At 44.1% G+C, this 20,982-nt stretch overlaps 1 protein-coding gene across 3 annotated transcripts in view; it reads left to right on the top strand.

Moving 5' to 3' along the window:
* Window positions 1-20,982, top strand: part of TEAD1 (TEA domain transcription factor 1) — a 134,799-nt gene that overhangs the window by 105,672 nt on the left and 8,145 nt on the right. For all 3 annotated transcript variants that reach the window (XM_056850925.1, XM_056850923.1, XM_056850922.1), the window contains one exon: window positions 11,931-12,104. In XM_056850925.1, the coding sequence (XP_056706903.1) occupies window positions 11,931-12,104 (174 nt within the window). The remainder of the gene's footprint in view (window positions 1-11,930; window positions 12,105-20,982) is intronic.

Below are 20,982 nucleotides of genomic sequence, written 5' to 3'. Positions count from 1 at the left end.
TTTCTTCATACTGAAGACAAACCTAACATTTCTGACTATTGTCAGCATGTCTGATTTGGCCCTCAGATTGTATGGACTTTCATACTGTACTGAGAGTATAAAAACAGGGAGAGATGACAACATGGATAATACTAGAGGAAAATGACCCAATTTAAAGAGTTGGGTCCAGGTTGTGTAGGCTCGCCTCTGTTTCTCTGTAGCCACATGGTGGCTGCGGGGAATATCTGTTAAGAATAAAGGAAAGCCTGTTTGTGCTTGGAATGCTGCCACAGGGGGAAGAAGAGCTCCCCGCCTACCCACCCCAGCTCTTTTCCTATGCCAAAACGGTGCTAGGGGGAGTTATCTCCCTATTTTTGTCTGCTCTGTGTGGAGTATTCCTTGGTGGTCTCCCATCCAAATACTAACCAGGGCTGACCCTGCTTAGTTTCTGAGATTTGATGAGATCAGGCTGGCCTGGGCCATCCAGGTCAGGGTGCAAAGCCTACCAGTGTATTCAGGGAATGAGGGAATGCCAGCGCGAGGGGATGCAAATGGGAAATGACATTGTGGTGGGCAGATAGCTTCTGAAATTCTCACTGTCCTGTTCACATGTGGGCTAACTTTGCTTTGACTCTGATGTTTCTGGAAACATTGGATCAGAACGGGTTCCCAAAATGTCAGAGCAAGGTAGGAATGCCACATAAGGTGACAGAAAGGAACGAGAGGTGGACAGTATCACATAGATGCTTCAGAAACCCTGCTCTGGTTGAGTGCTGAGCAGAACAAATCACCCGTGTGAAAGTAGCCTGTGCAACAGTCCTAAAATGGATTGTGGGTTTTACTGTACCTCCTGGTTTTCCTTATGTGTTTAAGAAGGCACAGTCTGCTCTGGCCTTTTTTACTCAAGTAGTGATTTTTGCGTCAATAGAGCGCCCTTAACATCATCCCACAATTTCCAAATATATCTGCAACTTTTGAAAAAATTCTAAATGAGTACACACAATGTACTTATATTCTGCACAGTACCTTGGTTCTATGATCCAGATCACTGGAGTTGGCTTTCGAGATGCCAGAATGAGTGCCAGATGTAAGTTCTGGAATACTCTAATGTAGGGACTTCTGACAGCATGCATCCTGGCAGCATCTTTCTTTTGTTAAGAGATGCCAAACTGGATTGGCTTTGCTTGTCTTGGCTTCCAGATAGCATCATGGAGAATAAAATGAGCTCATTGGTGACTGAGTTGCAAGCCATTTGGGGCTGTTCATAGTTTGGAACTAGTTACTTGAACCAAGTGTTTAACAGAAGCCAATGAAGATCATACAGCATTTCTCTAAGGCCCTCTTTAGACTATACTGCTTCTTAAATAAGAACACTACTAGGTTAATCGCTTAGCTTGAGGTTCTGAAAGGCTTCTGAGGTAAGGTAAATAGTGACCAAGACTAAGCCACTAGTAGAAAAGAGCAAGAGTCCAGTAGCACCTTAAAGACTAACAACAATATTTTCTGGCAGGGTATGAGCTTTCGTGAGCCACAGCTCACTTCTTCAGGTATCTGAAGAAGTGAGCTGTGGCTCACGAAAGCTCATACCCTGCCAGAAAATATTGTTGTTAGTCTTTAAGGTGCTACTGGACTCTTGCTCCTTTCTACTACTGCAGACAGACTAACACGGCTACCCACTGTGAATTATCTTCATACAAGACTAAGCCAGAAAGACAAATTCTTCGTTTTCAGTGGAACGCAAAAGGAAAAGCTACTTGAGCTGACAAGTCCAGGAACACGTTAATATTTAAAAGCGGGTCTACATGTTGTGTTTCATACATGTGTAACAAAACACACATGAAAACACATGAAGCTGCCTTATACTGAATCAGACCCTTGGTCAATCAAAGTCAGTAGTGTCTACTCAGACCGGCAGCGGCTGTCCAGGGTCTCAGGCTGAGGTCTTTCACATCACCTACTTGCCTAGTCCCTTTAACTGGAGTTGCCAGGATTGAACCTGGGACCTTCTGCATGCCAAGCAGATGCTCTACCACTGAGCCATGGCCCCTCCCAAACAAAACTCTAGCAGCCAGTTCTGTTGTGGGAAAGTAAAGGAGATCTTAACCATTCTCTCATCTATTTTGCACTGTACCTGCTTTTCTAGTTGCTTCCCCTCTCCCCATGGGATTTCAGGGGTATGTTTGTAGGGGGTAAACATCTTCCTGGAACTCCCTCCTTGGGGTGGAGTGACTCAAGAAGGGGGAAATTGCATCAGAAAAATTGGGAGGGGGAAGGAAGGATATAATTTCCTTTGAAAACAAAAAGAGGGAGAGAATAGGGGAAAGCAAGCTAGGCTCAAAGTACACTTCCTTCCTTCCTCTTCAGCTTCCTCTGTGGGGAGGTTGAAAGAATACGAAAGCTTTTTCTGCACACCCCAACTGTTTAGGGCCAGGGTTGCCCTTTTGCTTTCTTATTATCTCATCTAACAGGAGATGGTTCATCAGGCTGGAGAACTGTGTGACCTCCTCAGCTGCCACGGAGTGACTTGCTTCTTCTTAGGTACCTTCCCCATTTCTTGTTACTGTAAAGGGACTGCACCAGAACTTAGAAGCAACTGGAGGCCCATAATAAACCAGAAATGGGCATCCCCTTCCAGTGCTTAATGCCTCAACAATATATGTGATGGGCAGCGCACCACCATGTTACCTACAATGGCGGTGTACTCACTGGGTTTACACAGGAGCATTAGATACTGTTTGAACAGGCCTATGTGTAAGGAAGTGTACAGCGATTCCTTCCTCCATAGTTGATGTGCTTGGGTTGTAGCCCTAGAATCTGGAAAATCATATACGGTTACCGTGACAAAGACCATCACACTGTTTAATATATGCAGTATATTTTAAACACGTTTTAGTTTTTTAATAGCTCTTTAGAATGGATACTAAGTTCTTTTACTTGCGTACTGAAGATAGTTGGGTTAAAAAAGGACTTGTATTAGAATGTGTTGAATGGGTAACTCATGATAATCCCTTTTACAATTTGGGAAGGAGGAGTTAAAGAATGGCAGTTGGGGGAAATGACAGATAGTGTGCCGGCTAGGGCTGAGAGAAATAAGTGTGCCGGCTAGGGCTGAGAGAAATAAGAGTAACGAAGCCTAGAGAGTGGGGTTTGTTGAAGGTTTTAAAAGATAGTACTGAATAGAAAAGGTTACAGTCAACAGTTTACAACTCAGGTACCCCATTTTCATTATTCGTACTCATTAAAAAAAATTAACAAATATTTCAGCATAGTTCCCAATCCCCTTTTTTTTGTGGCCAGAGGGAGATTGATACAGTGGTTCTCAAAATTGTATGGTACCCTCTCCCTCACTTAGAAGTAAGCACAAAGTTCCAGGTAGGGAAGGGATATCGCAACAGACATAGCCAGAAGTATTTCCCTCCTAGCAGCTAACCACGTCAGCCCTTAACTCTGCTGTGATATCCATCAAAGCTTCACAAAGGCAGTAAACATGGGAGCTTCTGGCCTGAACACCTCCTCCACTCCTGCTTGGGTGGTTGGGTTTTTGAAGGAAGCCTGAGTTACTGGGCGCTTTCACACATACTGAATAGTGCACTTTACAGCCAGATTTCACTCTGTGAAATGGCAAAATCCACTTGCAAATTGTCATTAAAGTACAGTGAAAGTGGATTGAAAGTGCATTATTCAGTGTTTCTACAAGGGCCCACTGTTTTGTAGTTCACTTATAATGCCAGTGTGGACACACAGCACCATGCTGCACATATACAACTATGTTTGAAGCTGTACTCGGCCTCGTTTGATAAAGATGGCTAACGTGGAGGGAAGAGTTAGGGTGATATTAGAAATGAAGGCATTTGGGATAATAGTACACTATAGCACAGAGCATTTCTTGGCTAGCCGCTTTTCATTCTGAGCAGTTTGAAGTTGGGGCTTCTTCTTTTCTTGGATGAAAAGTGCCATCATTGAAGATTATGTGATTCTTTTGTTGGAGACAATGGGAACCAGTACCACGTCTCTGTTAAATGAATAAGCAGAAGCCGAACAAGGATTCTTCATAAGACTGTTGCATCTGTAATGTTATTCTTATGCTTGGAGCATCAGCTACAACAAGCTATGTTGCAAGAACTCGAAGGTCTCCCTGAAAGTGCCCCATCTATGGCATATTACTTGATGGCGCCAACCAGGGTTGGAGAGTTAATGAATTGCTACCACCCAGTGTTACAAACCACAGAATGCCTTTCTGCGTGGGTGTGTAGAACAGAATTTCTACACACTGCAGTCATTCTTATAGAAGTGCAAGGGCTGCCGTTGAGATTATTTTGTATTCCTTTAACCTTTTGCAAACTGCCTTTGATCAAAATAGGGATATAAATAAATGAAACACCAAGAGTATGGTAGCTATAAAATAAAATTTAGAAATATTTTCTTGCCATCCATGTTGACATGGGATGAGTCTTTTTGTCAAGAAGTGACAAAGTTGGTTAATTTACTAAATTACTGGTGTTAGTAATACAGAATTTAGTCATTACTTCTGTATTTGTTCAAATTTGATGCTTGTATTTTCATTGATTTTTCTTGAATTATAGCATCTGAATTGAAACAAACCATATTCCACCCACCCACACCGTAAATCAAGCACATGTTTCATTTGTGGGTTTCCACCCTTGATGTTAGGCTTTGACTGGGACCATTGTTTTAAAGAAAAACATAATGATATGCTTAATTATATCTTAAAAGTAAAACAAATGCAGGTGATTTGTCTTTGTTTTGCTACTGCCTGTATGTTAGCATCCCCTGACACCAGCAATTTGTCTTGGTTCCTTTGAATTCCTAAATGGATTATAATTTTTTTCCCCTCCTGGTATTATTTGACAAGCCATTTTTCATGGCTTTACTGCATTCTTCAAATAAAACAGTTCAGTGAGAGGCATCCTTCTCAAGGCTACGTGGGCTGTTTCGAACTGTTAAGATGAAACATTTCATGAACAAATGTTGTTCAACTTCTTTATACTTTATACCCAAGTGCAGCCATTTAACCACAACAATGTCTATTATATTAAAATAGCTCAGATCTCAAATGTAAAAAACATTAAACATATTTCTTCTCAGAAACTTGCATCAATAATTCTACATAATTGAAAGGGTAGCGATGTAAGTGAAAGGTCTTCTTATCATAGATCTGTTTGGGGCTTGGAATTTCTTTCTTTCTTTCTTTCTTTCTTTCTTTCTTTCTTTCTTTCTTTCTTTCTTTCTTTCCTTTCTTTCTTTCCTTTCTTTCTTTCTTTCTTTCTTTCTTTTCTTTCTTTCTTTCTTTCTTTCTTTCTTTCTTTCTTTCTTTCTTTCTTTCTTTCTTTCTTTCTTTCTTTCTTTCTTTCTTTCTTTCTTTCTTTCTTTCTTTGACAATCCTGCTCTTCCTGTGGGGAAGGGAAAAATACAGAAGCTCTGGCCATGTGCAGTGGGCATGCACACTCTTCCACTGGAGTGTGCGGCGCCCAGGCCCAAAACAAAGATCTTATGAAAGCCGATTCCATTGGGTCTTGTGTAAGTGAGTCCCATGGAATTTCCCCCTTAGCCCCCCACCAGGCCCCGCTTGAAGAGGAGGGGAAAAGTTAACTATGTAGAGCTTTTAGAAAGTGGGATTGGGCTGGGAGAGAGGGCCGGCTTTCCAGTCCCTGCACTTCCTATTTAACAATGGCAGGTTTTATTGTGACCTTCATCATCTATCACTGGCCAATCAAATCCCTCTTCCCTGCCTCCTTTGCTTGCTTCTCTTTTCTCACTATGTCACGGATGAGGAAAGCACAAGACCGTACCCCCTTAACTGTGTTTGCATATGTGTGATAAGTCTGTGTGCGCTTATCTCTAAATAAATATGGAAGTCTTTCCAAAACCCAGTGATTAGTGCCTATATTTTTGCTAGAATTCATCAGAAACATGCCATTAGTAATCATTCTGTTTAGTATGGGTATTACAATAACATAGGGCAAAAAATAATCACACATGCAATGTCAAAATAAACATTTATCTCCTTGTCAGATGCTGCCATGCCATCTGTCCCTCTAAAACACGCTGGAATTTTCACTGCTGCTGCAGCATCTGGTACTTTTGGCAAGATTTGCAAACAACTGTAGTAGCTTTACAGCTGCCTTTAACTTTGCTCCATACTCTAAAAGCACAGCATCTCCTGTAATCTATATTCAGCTACTCTAAGCAGAATTTTGATCTGGTTTCCAGGGAGAAGTAGTTGTCTGAGCAATGCATGAGTGATGTGTGGCTCAAATTGTCATAGGCAAGGGTGTCCAGGTATGAGTGTTCACCTGAACTCAGCTTTTCATCATGCAGTTATTCAAGAGGTATCTCTGACATGTCCATGGGTTTCCAAGCACAACACTTTAAAACAGGGGTGTTGAACTCAATTGTTATGAGGGCCGGATATGACATAAATGTCATTTGATCGGGCCGGGCCATGCCTCGCCAGCCCAGATTGAGAGTGGGGGTGGGGGTGGCTCGTGGGCCGGATAAGAGCTTCCAAGGGGCTGGATCCGGCCCTCGGGCCTTATGTTTGACACCCCTGCTTTAAAACATGGACATTGCACATTTTTCAGTGTTTCTTTTTTATAGTGTCTTCCATGCCAAAGGCTTAGGGCAGATGATAATGTAAGCAAAAAATAAAATAAAAGGATGTTTATCAAAACAGTTTGGAGAGATTGCTTCATGAGTACTGCAAATGCCAACTCTGCGTTATCTACTACCACTGGATCCAAACTTTCCCAAGCTTCAGCCTTCTCAACCAGCTGAACAGATGGACTGATCTTGTGATTGCTGTGGGATGTAGGTACTTTACATGGTGTAATTTGAATTAGGGGTATAGCCCACAGAAACAAAAGATTTTTTTTTACAACTTTTTAATTACTGAATTGGTATCACCCGCAAGCTAACCTGTACAAGAGAGTGAAGAACATATTTAGAGTTGGCCTAATTGCTAACAGTGAAAGCTGGGAGACGGGAGGTCTTGGGCTCAAAATCTCATGAGTCGGCCATAAACATGTTAGGTAGCTTTAGACGTGTCAGCCTTTCACTTGCAGCCGCCACATACGGGAACTGTAATGCAGACATTCCTTAAAGGGTTGTCGGAAAAACTGAAATAATGTATGTAAAGTGCACTGAACACTCCAAAGTGCTTCTGCTGTTAGCTTCACCTTATTGATAGAATATGCTGGGACTGCATGCAGACATTACATTTCACTAGAAAAATTGTCCACAGGCCCATCTTACACATACACCTTGTTCATCCTGTCTCACATGGAGAACCACATGTTACCTGGAGTCCTGCGAGCATGGTGTAGTGGTTTGGAGCGGTGGAGTCTGATCTGGAGAACCGGGTTTGATTCCTCCCTCCTCCATATGAGCAGCGGAGGCTAATCTGGTGAACTGGATTTGTTTCCCCGCTCCTACACATGAAGCCAGCTGAGTGACCTTGGGCTAGTCACACTTTCTCAGGCCTACCTACCTCACAGGGTGTCTGTTGTAGGGAGAGGAAGGGAAGGGGATTGTAAAGCTGGTTTGATTCCCCCTTCAGTGGTAGAGAAAAACAGCATATAAAAACCAACTTCTTCTTCTGCCCCCACTGCTAGCCAGGATTCCAACTCAAGAACCTGCTCATCTGCATTTTATATTAGTTTTAAACTACAATTCTCCGTGTGAGAAGGAAAGAGCAAGGTGTACACGCAAGCCTGGCAACCAGCTAGCTTTGTGCACGTTTTTCCTTAACTGCAGTTGAACATGACATCTAAATACAGCCTGCGTGACAAGTCCAAAGCAGCTCTGAGTGGGAGCTTCAAATGGGCACTGGAAATAGAAGCAGTTTTCAGAAGCTAAAAAAACAACAACCCTGTGCCTGGATGGTTTAGCGTATTACCAGTTTGATTCAGTCATAGGGAAACAATACAGTATTTCTATCAGCTAACTGCAAAATGCTAAAGGTAGAAAATTCCCCATTAGAAATACTGTGACTAGACACATATAGGGACACTTTCACACATGCCGAATAATGCACTTTCAATCTGCTTCCAATGCACGTTGGTGATTGATTTTACTCTGTGGATCGGCAAAATTCACTTGCAAACAATCATAAAAGTGCATTGAAAGTGCATTATTCAGCATGCATGAAAGCACCCATAACAGTTAGAAATCGAAAAACCAGTTACAAAATGTGGGTTAGATACCTTTCACATACGTATTTAGCTGGAGTTTTAAAGCAGTTAACCAGCTCGTTGCGTTTGCAGTTGCTTTTCCAGTCAGATGGTAAGCCTAGCAACTGTGCAGATGTTGAGTGGTATTTACTTATTTTTATGGAATAACATGATAATTACTGTAATTCTTACATAACTGATTGATGTGCGAGTTAGACCTGCCCTTTCAAAGTCTTTACCCAAAAGATTTCATTCATTTATGCAGTTCTTCATTCACACTTTTTCAGTTCATTTATTTGTTTTTTGTGGTAAAAAACATTTTGCTTTAGTTGACACTATCCCTCTGATCTATAAGCAAAAACTGGAGGAGGGGGTTTCAAAATGTTCTTTATAAAAAAGGTAAAGGTCCCCTGTGCAAGCACCAGGTCATTACTGACCTATGGGGTGATGTCACATCCAGACATTTACTAGGCGGGGTGGTTTATGGGGTGGTTTGCAAGTCCCTCCCCAGTCATCTTCCCTTTACCCCCAGCAAGCTGGGTACTCATTTGACCGACCTCGGAAGGATGGAAGGCTGAGTCAACCTTGAGCCGGCTACCTGAAACTGACTTCCATCGGGATCGAACTCAGGTCGTGAGCAGAGCTTGGCCTGCAGTACTGCAGCTTCCACTCTGCGCCACAGGTCTCCTATTTTAGGTGGCTGTTAAAGTTTCAAGGACAAGTCTATTTAATGGAATGAAAAGCTGTGCAGCTGGCGGATCCTTGTATGAATTGAAAGGAGATCTGATAGAATCTTCACTCTGAAGCAGGCATCCTTAGGGGGTAGGGTTGCCAGGACCCCTTTGGCTACCGGTGGAGGGGGTAGTGTTGCCAGATCCAGGTTAGGAAACTCCTGGAGATTTGGGGTAGGAACCTGGGGAAAACAGGGACCTTAGTGGGGTACAATGCCATAGAGTCCAATTTCCAAAAGTATCCTATTTCCTCCAGAGGAACTGATCTCTATAGTCTGGAAATGTGCTGTAATTCCAGGGGATCCCCAGGTCCCATCTGGAAGCTGTTATCCCTACTTAGGGGAGCCAGTGACGATTTGTGCTAAGTCTGTAGATTAGTATGCTTCTTTGTTTTGGCATACCAAATTATTTTAAATAGATAACTGGTTCAAAATACAGCTGCCAGATTGATTCCTGGTGAAGAGCTGTTATTGATCCCCGTAGTAAGCAAGTGTGCCACAGGTTAAGTTCAAAGTAAAGAGAGCCATACATTATTTGAACATCTGCAGCTTCCTTTGTGCCTATTCACATGTTACAATGAATGCTTGTACAACCTGCATGTACATGTATATCTTTATTAGTAAGAAAGCCAGGGCACATTCACTTCACAAATGAAACTGGGAACGAGTACTTGGATAAATTCAGCTGTACATGCAATGAATGTAACATGAGAATTACTCACACACATACAAAGAACAATCAAAGATACTTTGTACACAGACTGTACCTGATTTCACTGTAACTTGTGAACAGGGCTAGTGTGTGCTGGCTTCTAGCCTGTGGAGTAAGCAGCACTGAGAGTCAGACAGGAGTGTGGCCTCCCTCTGTGCCGTGGATAGGATTGTAGGCTCCCTTTACCTCATTCCAGAGATGCCGCAGTCTCCCATGGCATGTAGCACTTGTGGCAAATGTGCTGTCAGTTGGTTTACCTACAGCCAGTGTGGTGTAGTGGTTCAAAGCGGTGGTTTGGAGCAGTGGACTCTAATCTGAAGAACTAGGTTTGATTCCCCACTCCTACACATGAGCAGCAGAGGCTAATCTGGTGAACTGGATTTGTTTCCCCACTCCTACACATGAAGCCAGCTGGGTGACCTTGGGCTAGTTACACACACTCAGCTCCACCTACCTCACAGGATGTCTGTTGTGGGGAGGAAAAGGGAAGGTGATTGTAAGCCTTCCTTAAGTGGTAGAGGAAGTTGGCATATAAAAACCAACTCTTCTTCTTCTTCCTCCTCCTCCTCCTCCTCCTCTTCTTCTTCTTATTATTACATTTCTGTTCTTTTTGTTTTTTCATTTATTGAATTTCATTTATTTTAAGTTTGTGTTCCTTGAAATGAAGACCTATGTGGTGATTCCTTTCTGGAGAGAGGTCCGTTTATTTTTGTATTTCCCTTTACATTTAAAGCTTTCTAGATCTGTTCGTAATTTTCGCTGAGGCCTAAGATTCAGAAGTCTAAATAAATGATGTGCTGGAAGGCATGTTTGGAAGGCTTGTCTGGCTGTTTAGTTTCTTTAAGGGTGAAATCAATGTATTAACTGTTTCTAGAGTATTTCTCAGTATACAAAGGTCCTTACTACTACTGCGCTCCTTTAGCACTAAACCATTTCTGTGCTGAAGCTTTGCCTGAAAGGTGGTGACTTAACAGGAGGCCTTAGAGATACAGAGCATAGAAGGTCCCAGGTTGAATCCCTAGCATCTCCAGTTAAATGGACCGCAGGTAGATGGGCTAGAAAGATCTCTGCTGCCTGTGACATTTAAGAATCACTCCACTCAAAATAAACAATGGGCGGACTCATGATTAGGCAACTTTATACTTCCCTAAAGCCGCTGAGTCAGTAGCTGAACTTCAGCCTGCCATGTTTAAATGCCGTGTCCCTGGAACCTAGGGGTTGCACCCAAAGTGGGTGAGCAGGAAGGTATGGGTCGTCATAGCCTGGTGCTAAACATTTATCTACTGTAATACCTCCTTACTGGACGTAGTCATAAGCTGCAGCTGTCCATTTGGGTTGATTTGAACAGTTAAATAACACAGCATGCTGGCTTCTTTCAGATTTAGTTTGCATTTTGTTCCCGCTTCAGAGATCTACCCTGAAGCCCCAGGTGTAGCACCGAAAGTTCAATGTTCAGATTCTCTTTATTTCACTCATGGAAGTTAACTGTTGAGAGCCGGAGTGGTGTGGTGGTTAAGAACGGTGGACTCTAATCTGGAAAACCAGGTTCAATTCCCCACTCCTCCACATGAAGCCTGCTGGGTGACCTTGGGCCAGTCACAGTTCTCTCAGAACTCTCACACAGAGGCAGGCAATGGCAAGCCACCTCTGAACGTCTGTTGCCTTGAAAACCCTACGGGGTCGCCATATGTCAGCTGCGACTTGAAGGCACTTTCCACCACCCGTTGCTGTTCATTCACTGGGCTGAAAAAGTCAGAGGTAGACTAATATGTAGCTGACCATTTCTCTCTTTTCATTTCTTCTTGTTGAAGTTTTACATCATATGCAGTTTTATTAGGTGCTTGTATGTATAATTAAGTTGTGTGCCTGCCCCCAACTGTAGATGGTATGGTTCAGTCATTGAATGAATTACAGCCATTTTTATTTAAAGTACACTGCCCAGGAATCCCATCCAATGAGTCTGTTGCTGGACTGTACCATTCAGGCAGTGAGTGGCAGAGTGTTTAAATGCTTCCCAAACCTTACTGCACATTCAAAATTAGTATATTAGGCTAGCTAGGCTAGAACCTTCTCCCAAATTTATACACAAAATGCAGGGTAGCTCATTAAAATAGGCTGACTCTCACCTGCACACAGGTGAGCCTTCAAGTAAGTGGTTAAAAGCGGTGGTGCTTAGATTTTTACTTGGTGCTGTACCAAGGCTACTGATGGTGCTTAGATTTTTGCTTGGTGTTATACTGTATGTCTTTCTAGGAATGCAAAGATGTTCTATTTGCCTCAGTAAATTAATTGGTGTGTTTTTTATTCCTTTATTTTGCAGTACAACAAACATCTCTTTGTGCACATTGGACATGCCAACCATTCTTACAGTGATCCATTGCTGGAATCGGTGGACATTCGTCAGATTTATGATAAATTTCCTGAAAAGAAGGGTGGTTTGAAGGAATTGTTTGGGAAAGGGCCCCAGAATGCCTTCTTCCTAGTAAAATTTTGGGTAAGGTGGTTAGAGAATTTATGTGATTTACAATGAATATTTACTTAATGAGGTGGGGTTTTTTTTTAAAAAAAAATTAAAATATAAATCAAGACTTGCATGGCTTTAACTTACATAAAATGCTGTTAGTTGGCAAGACCACTGGCTATTCCAACCATATCACAAGGTTATATAGGTTATGGGAGGGGCCGTGGCTCAGTGGCAGAGCATATGCTTGGCGTGCAGAAGGTCCCAGGTTCAATCCCCAGCAGCTCCAGTTAAAGGGACTAGGCAAGTAGGTGATGTGAAAGACCTCTGAGCTGGGAGGAGGCGGGCGCGCGCGCCAAGCGTTCAGAGCGGGCTGGGAGGAGGCGGGCGGGCGAGCCAAGCTCTCAGAGCGGGCTGGGAGGAGGCGGGCGGGCGCGCCAAGCGCTCAGAGCGGTTGGGGAGGAGGCGGGCGGGCGCACCAAGCGCTCAGAGCGGGCTGGGAGGCGGGCAGGCGGGCGAGCCAAGCGCTCAGAGCGGGCTGGGAGGCGGGCGGGCTCACTTTTGAGAAGGAAAAAAGTGCGTCTTATGGAGCGAAAAATACGGTATGTCTCTTAGTTGTTGCGAGGCGGGAGAATCATGTCTGCTGCCCTGAGCACCTGGGGAGAAGAGAAAGTTAATACATTATAGCTTGAGATTCATTTCTAATCCCCATCTGAGACTGTTGCACAGTCTTTGGCTTTGCTTGCAAAAGATCCCAGCTTTAGACCCTCACATCTCCTGTTACAAGTATAAGGCCTCTTAAGTTCTGTTCCCCATCGGAGAAGACCATGCTGATGTACCAATGGTTTGACTCAGTATAAGGCAGCTTCATGTGTACATAAGAATATAAGAAAAGCCATGCTGGATCAGACCAAGGCCCATCAAGTCCAGCAGCCTGTTCACACAGTGGCCAACCAGGTGCCTCTAGGAAGCCCCCAAACAAGACGACTGCAGCAGCATCCTTCCTGTGTTCCACAGCATCTAGTGTAGTAGACACCTAATGTAATAGGCATAATTCAAAACAGATAAACTGTTCTATTTTTTTCCCCATACTTCTAGCCCACCCTCCCCCAGCCAGAGCCGGGCTCAGGGCGGGTTACAACATTAAAATTTACAATATAACAATAAAATGTATGAAGCCATAAAACCATTCTATTGATTATAAAACGATGGTCGCCATATATATAAAGTGCCCACTGTCGCAGATGAAGCCAACCATAAAATAACAACTTAAAACTTAGTCGGCTGTCCACCCCACCCCACCCCAAATAAGTTGGTTGTAGGCTGAGGGGGGAGGGGAGCAGGGAGTCGAGCAATGACCTCACTTGATTTCATCTGCAGCTGCCCTCAACCACAGGCATGGCAGAATAGCTCTTCCTTACAGGTCCTGCAAAACTCTTTCTAGTGCTGTCCTGTCTGAGTTGGCAATCAAATAAGCTATTTTTAGATAATGTCAATTCAAAATCTGAAATAAATTGTTAACTTATTGTATACAGATGAGGCAAGGCATTTTCAATCCTGTTGACCCCTGCAAACACATATGGGCAATTCAGAACTGATGTTAGCATGTTTCTTAAAATAAAAATTTATAAATACATTCTTAATATATGGTTATCCTATAAGAGGTTAATATTGTCCGGATATGCCAGGCCGTGCCTCCAGAAGGATTACAGCTTGCGGGCAAGTGGTTTATCTCACAAACTGGTAATGAAGCCATTTGTAAACAGTCACCTGCCATCTAGTGGCAAACATGAGGAATACCGGCTACAAAACTGGGACATCTGTGGAAATGCTTCCTCTTACACCAAAAAGCCATGTAACTACTTTGGTTTGGTCAGGTTTTTCACAAAGTCAAAAATCTAAATTTGATTTTGGCCAGTCTGATGGGGGCATAGCATGTCTGCTCAGTTCTTAGAGTTTCATTTTTACATTTTGTGTCCTGCCGTTCCTTCATCATGCCATCATAGAATGATAGAGTTGGAAGGGACCACCAGGGTCATCTAGTCCAACCCCCTGCACAATGCAGGAATTTCACAACCACCTCTCCCACACACACCCAGCGACCCCTATTCCATGCCCAGAAGATGGCCAAGATGCCCTCCCTCTCATGAACTGCCTAAGGTCATAGAATCAGCATTGCTGACAGCTGATCATCTAGCCTCTGCTTAAAAACCTCCAGGGAAGGAGCCCTTACCACCTCCTGAGGAAGCCTGTTCCACTGAGGAGCCGCTCTAACTGTTAGAAAATTCTTCCCAATGTCTAGATGGAAACTCTTTTGATTTAATTTCAACCTGTTGGTTCTGGTTCGACCTTCTGGGGCAACAGAAAACAACTCAGCACCATCCTCTATATGACAGCCCTTCAAGTAGCCCTTCATCATGGAACTCAGTGGGGGACATGTGTGTCCTTGGACAGTTTCCCATCCAGGCACTGACGAAACCTGAACTTCTGTCAAGGATGCTGTATAATATGCTCTCCAACCATAACCTTAATATGTTAGGAGAACGGAAATACTGGCAGCTAAGCCTCAGCAAAATCAGGTGTTTCTTGGATCCAGGACACGCAACTGCCCGTTGACTGTGCAGCAACTACCATTGGTGGCTAGTGATTCATGAGAGCCAATAGCAAGCTTGCACCTCCAGGCCAGGATTGATGAGTCTGCTCTGACCAGTCACAGCAGGAAGAAGAAGAGTTAGTTTTTATATTCCAGTTTTCTCTACAACTTAAGGGAGAATCAAATCACCTTCCCTTCCCCACAACAGACACCCTGTGAGGCAGGTGGGGCTGAGGGAGCTCTAAGAGGCCTGTGACTAGTCCAAGGCCACCCAGCTGGCTTCATGTGTAGGAGTGGGGAAACCAACCCGGTTCACCAAATTAGAGTCTGCTGCTCATGTGGAGGAGTGGGGGATCAAACCCGGTTCTCCTGATTAGAGTCCACCGCTCCAAATCACCACTCTTAACCACTACACCATGCTGGCTCTAGCAGTGCTAGCTGGTGCATGGCTTGTACATTACCCTGTGGTGTTCTGACTTCAAGTATTCCTGGTGTGTGCTGGGACTGAGGATGCCATCAGTGCCATGCAGCAGATTTCTGTATCCCTTTAAAAATCGCAGAAGGAGCTTCTGACATTGATAGGGTAGTTTCAGACTGTCTTGAAAGACAGTGATAGCTTTATTCATTGTTTTCAGAATAAGCAAAGGCTCCAAGGTTGATCCTGACAATTGTTAGGGGCTGTGGCTCAGTGGTAGAGTTTCTGCTCGGCATGCAGAAGGTCCCAGGTTCAATCCCCGGCATCTCCAGTTAAAGGGACTAGGCAGGTAGGCGGTGTGAAAGACCTCTGCCTGAGACCCTGGAGAGCCACTGCTGGTCTGAGCACACAATACTGACTTTGATGGACCGAGGGTCTGATTCAGTAGAAGGCAGCTTCATGTGTTCATGTGTGTGTTTAGCTGAATTTGTCCCCTGGTGGACATTACCAGTGCCAGAGTATAGCACTGGCATACGTTTTCTTTAAAGCCTTTCAAGACCAGCCGCCAGAAGCTGCCTACAATACAAGCAGGTGTGGCGTGGTCATAAAAGCTATTTATAGATGCGAGCAAACACATGGCGAAGACAGCATTGCTGTGCCCATGCCTGTCCTGCTCCATCTGTCCAATTCCAGCTCCCCTCCGTTATTTTGCTGTGGCATTTGCCATAGTTACACTTGACATTCACCATGCAAAAAACCACCTGGCTCAGCCTATTCAGAACTCCAAAAAGAAAAGCAAGTGGGAAGGGCTTGGAACGCTCACCTCTCTCTGTGCCGAGTCATGCTCACACGGAAGGAGGGCCCACCATCCAGGCCTTTTCCCTTTCTGCTTTCCCCTTTTTGCTGATTTCCTTAGTAGTCAGGATGGAATTAACACAGAAAATTAGCCACTGGCAAGTGATTCAAGCTTTTTCAGCCTCCCTTGCCTATAGGAAAAGGCTTCAGGGTCCTGAACCATGTAAAGGTGGCTGTTTTTCAGGTTGTAATTTTAACATGTAGCCCTGTTCTGAGCAGTGTCTTCATTGCAAACACTAACCACCCATTCCAGTGGAGGGGCCGCAGCTCAGTGGTAGAGCATCTGCTTGGTATGCAGAAGGTCCCAGGTTCAATCCCCGGCATCTTCAGTTAAAGGGACTAGGCAGGTAGGTGATGGGAAAGACCCCTGCTAGAGACCCTGGAGAGCCACTGCTGGTCTGAGTAGACCATATTGACTTTGATGGACCAAAGGTCTGATTCAGTATAAGGCGGCTTCATGTGTTCATGTGTACTGTATTCTCTCTTTCATGATGAATATTTGTTTAGCTTGTGGCCCTGTACTCAGCAGCATTCGATGACTCCCAGATCATTCAGGGTCACATCAGTAAAGGAGATGTACAGGATGATATACAGTAGATATCTTGTGATGGATTGAAAGCTGTGGGCTCTGATTGAAAGCTTACAAGTTCTCGATACAAGGAGCTTAGTACATAGAAGCATTTTCTGTTTTGGAACTTCTGTCATTCATGTGGCAGACATGCTGGGAATGTATTTGTTAGTATTTTGTGCTGTAACGTGCGTGTGTAAAGTGCCATCAATTCGCAGCCGACTTATAGCAACCGCTGGTGAGGTTTTTTATTTTTTTATTTGTTTGTTTATTTTCCCCATTTCTATCCCGCCCCTCCTGGTTAAGTAAGGCTTAGGGTGGCTAACAGCAAGTTCCAACAATATTCAAATCATAACATGTCGTCTATAATTAAAACCCTCAGTTTCGAATAAAATACCAATGGCACCCATAAAGTCTCATGGCAGTAACAGGGAACCAGTCGAAGAGTGGGGAGGAAAAAGGGAAGAGAAAGGAACAGAAAGTACCCTATCCAATAGAAGGAATGGGGAATAGAAATAGGTAAAAATAGAAAAGGTAGGTAGGTAAAAGTAGGTAGGTAGGGAGGCCAGATAAGATGAAAACCATTGCCGACCTCAACCCTAGGCCTGGTGGAACACCTCAGTCTTACAGGCCCTGCAGAATTGCACCAAGTCCTGCAGGGCCCGGGTCTCACTTGATAGAGAGTCCCACCAGGCTGGATACCTTTTGGGCCAGGGACCACCAGTATATTATTATCAGCTGAGTGTAACTCTTTGGGAGGTGTATCAGGAGAGGCGTTCCCGCAGGTATGGTGGACCCAGACCGTTTAGGGCTTTAAAGGTCAATACCAGAACCTTGAACCTGATCCGATACTCAACCTGAAGCACTGCAGCTGGCAGAGTACTGGTTGTACATGCGCTCTCCGTGGGGTCCCCATAAGGATCCTTGCCACTGTATTCTGGACGTAGAGCGAGTTACAGTAGTCTATTTTGGAGGTGATCATTGCATGGATCACTGTGGCTAGGTCAGAGCGAGGTAGGAAGGGCACCAGTTGCCTAGCCTGGCAAAGATGGAAAAATGCCAGTCTTGGCTACATTTGTGACCTGTGCCTCCATTGAAAGGGAGGCCTCCAGAATCACACCCAGGCTCTTGATGGGCTATGCTGGTGTCAATCGCACATCATCGAGTTAGGAGCTGGCATCCCAACCCCAGGTCTCCCCAGCCCAGCCATAGAACCTCCGTTTTCGATAGATTCAGTTTCAGCTGATTCTGTTTCAACCACTTCACCACATCCTCCAGACATCTGGTCAACATATCTGGGGCAGTAGCCGGCTGGCTGCCCATCAACAGATACAGCTGGTTGTCATCTGCATTCAGATGACAACCCAGCAATGAGGGGCCGCATGTAGATGTTAAATAACATTAGGGAGAGGATTGCCCCCTGAGGGACTCCACATACCAAAGGGTATGGGGGTGACACCGTCTCCCCTTGCTGTACAGGTCAAGTGATTAAGCAGAGGCAGTTTGCCATTGCCTTCCTCTGCAAATTCTTCGTTGGGGGTGTCTCCCTTCCAAGGATTGACACAGCTTAACTTCTGAGATCTGACAAGATCTGGTGATACTATACCATTGCACATCCCCTTGTGGTGCAATACCTGTGTAATATCCACCCTAATTTTAGACTATATCTGTCAGTGCAAGTTAAAGGCTTCATATCCAGAAGAATTAACAACCATTGTGTAAAACACATACATTGTCTGTGTTGGATAAGCGGAACAGCAGAAAGAATTACAGGGTTGCTTCATGCATTGAAAAACCTATTTTTGTGTATTAGCACCCTTTTGAAATGGAGAACAGAACTCCCTTAAGATGTATGGGTGATATTAATTGGTATATTTGAATGAATACCTATCTTTTCAGGAATCTGCAATGCAAACAAGCAGTCCTAGAAAATAACGCATATTGTAATTAGTGCAAGCTTTTAAAAAAAAGATGCTTTGAAGTCCAAAACATTTTTGAAATTCAAATGTAGAATGGAAAGAAAGGAATCTGCACAATAAAAGGGCACTAAATCATGTCCAAAAATCTCTCCCATTTTTATGGATGTAAATCTATGCCATAATTAGTGGAAAAATAACATGAGGCGGATGGTTAAGTTTATTCCTATTCTCATTATGTAAAATAGCTGTGACCTGGAAAAAAAAATAAGGCTGTTTCTTTGTCAAGCCCTGTTAACAAATAATGAATGCAGTGCAGTTGGTGTTTGGAAAGAGCTGGGCCGCGCGGCCTCCTCCCACGTCCCCCCTGTGTGTCTGCCGCAGAGTCTTTAGGGGCATGTAGATTCTTTGTTTCCTTCATTCACAAAAAAGCTATTGTAATGTTTCTCCCCCCCCTCCTTAGATGTGATTTTTTTTTATTGCATAAGAGAATGAGTCTTTGGCAAACAAAGTGCAGCTGAGAGATGAGGCCAGTGATGTGGAGTAGACATCTCTAGCCAATTTTTTTCCAGACGCATTTAAAACAGATCTGCATGGGAAGGGGAGGGGAGGGGAAAAAGCCCCTTCTGTTTCCCCCCCCCCCCCGGTTCCTCCCGAGAGGCCCTTGTCTGCACAGTGTCCTTTATGGAACCGATGCAAAAACTCTTTCCCAACTTGGTGCAGAGAGCCTCCGTGCTCCTGGATGAGTCAGGGAGCAGCTGGGGTGGAGAGTGGCTTGGCCTGGCCATCAAAAAGCTGAGCCGTGCGGCAGACCCGGACGCGGTTCCAAAGCTGCAGTGCACAACTGGCAGTGAGCTGTGCCAAAGATCCAGATGCTGCTGCTGCTGAGGGGGGGGGATTGCTTCACCATTGGGACTGCCTGCCCTTTGATCACTGTTCAGCAAGAAGGAAGGGTAGCATAATACACTGATGTGAGCAGCTCCTCCGTTGCAGCACGCAGCAACTGACGCCTCCGTGGTGTTGAACAAGTGGCCTTACTTGTTCCATTTTAACTGCTGGATATCTGTGTTGTAATTATGCAGCTCCCCTGGGAAATCTTTCCGTATTGCTACTTTTTCTATCCCTTGGTGGTGGGAGGTGTTTTTTTTTTTTTAATTGCTCTGTGTTCACTGCTTTCTGAAACTGTGGTTGAGCCAAGGTGTCAGCCTGCCATTCTGTGAAGACCAAAGACACTTATGGCTAAGGTCTTCTTCTTGTTCATAGCCAGTTTGGGCTCCATTACATTCTGAGGTGGCCTTTTATGCATCATGTCAAAGTGTTGCGAATCTTGATAGGCAAAACATTCAGCATTCCACAACTGACAACTCTCTATATTGAAGAATTAATGCATTATATTGCTATCTACAAGGAGGAGGGAATGAGTGTGTGTGAGAAGGGAAGTGACATTTCCTTAAAAAGCTGATCAAGGGCTTGAACTAAAAGGAAAACTCACACTGAAATTCTTGAGTCATAATATTTTTGGGGGGGCAGGACGCAAATTTACCATTCCCATTTTGATAAACAGGTTGAAAGCAGATCATACACTGAATCCCTGATTCCAATTTGATTCGTCAGCGGTGCAGTTCAGATTTTCTTCAGATAAGGTGCCTCTTCCCCTCCAACCAGTTTTTTTTTTCTTTCTTACTCAGGGCAAAATGCTCTTTTTACCTACAATGAGAACATAACGTGCAAGCTTTGCTGTATAAGGTACATTGATGGACAGGTTAAGAAATGTTTCATCTCTTAGTGAAACATCCATTATTCATTGTTAGAGTGGAGTCCAGTAGCACCTTAGAGAGCCACAAGATTTTGGGGGTATAAGTTTTCGAGAGTCAAAGTTCTCTTCATCAGGTACCTGACAAAAGGGAGCTTTGACTCTCAAAAGCTCATACCTCCAAAATCTTGCTGGTCTCCAAGGTACTACTGGACTCGAATCTAGTTGTTCTACTGCAGATCAACATAGCTACCCTCTAAAATTATTTATTGTGTCCTCTTTTTCTGGCAAGGGCTCTCATCAACTCTCATGAGTAAGGATTTGGGGAACCATCTGTAGGATAATTTTTTTCTACAAGGTCAATAAATAAGACCCCCATTTTTACGTTATTCTAAAATATGCAAACTAGGGAAAATAGCAATGATGATTTCCTATTTACTTTGGCAGTGTTGCTGCCTCTAACAATGAGTCTAGTAAAGCCCTGATGCTAAGCCCAGAATTGTAGCTGCGACCTAAGTGGCCGCTTAGGATATATTGAGTATTCATCCACCTGTGGTTGCTTCCAGGCCTGGTCCCAGTGAGTCCTCCCTCAAAGGCCAAATCAGCCTTGGAGACTGCCCTGCCCCCTCCACCCTGGCTGGCAATACTGTCGTTGTTGCCTACTGACAGCCACGATGGCCACTGAGATGGTATTCCTTTCTTAAAGCAACAGGTGCTTTAGGGTAATATTATTATTATTCTGCAAACCTTGGGTTTTTCTTAGGTTTGTAGAAAGGCCTGTCTTGTCTGTCCATGGGCCCAATCTCCATAT

Source organism: Euleptes europaea, chromosome 6, assembly GCF_029931775.1.
Source record: "Euleptes europaea isolate rEulEur1 chromosome 6, rEulEur1.hap1, whole genome shotgun sequence".
NCBI classification, from domain to species: domain Eukaryota; kingdom Metazoa; phylum Chordata; class Lepidosauria; order Squamata; family Sphaerodactylidae; genus Euleptes; species Euleptes europaea.
Note: the sequence above shows the minus strand (reverse complement) of the source record. Positions and strands in the feature narration are given on the sequence as shown.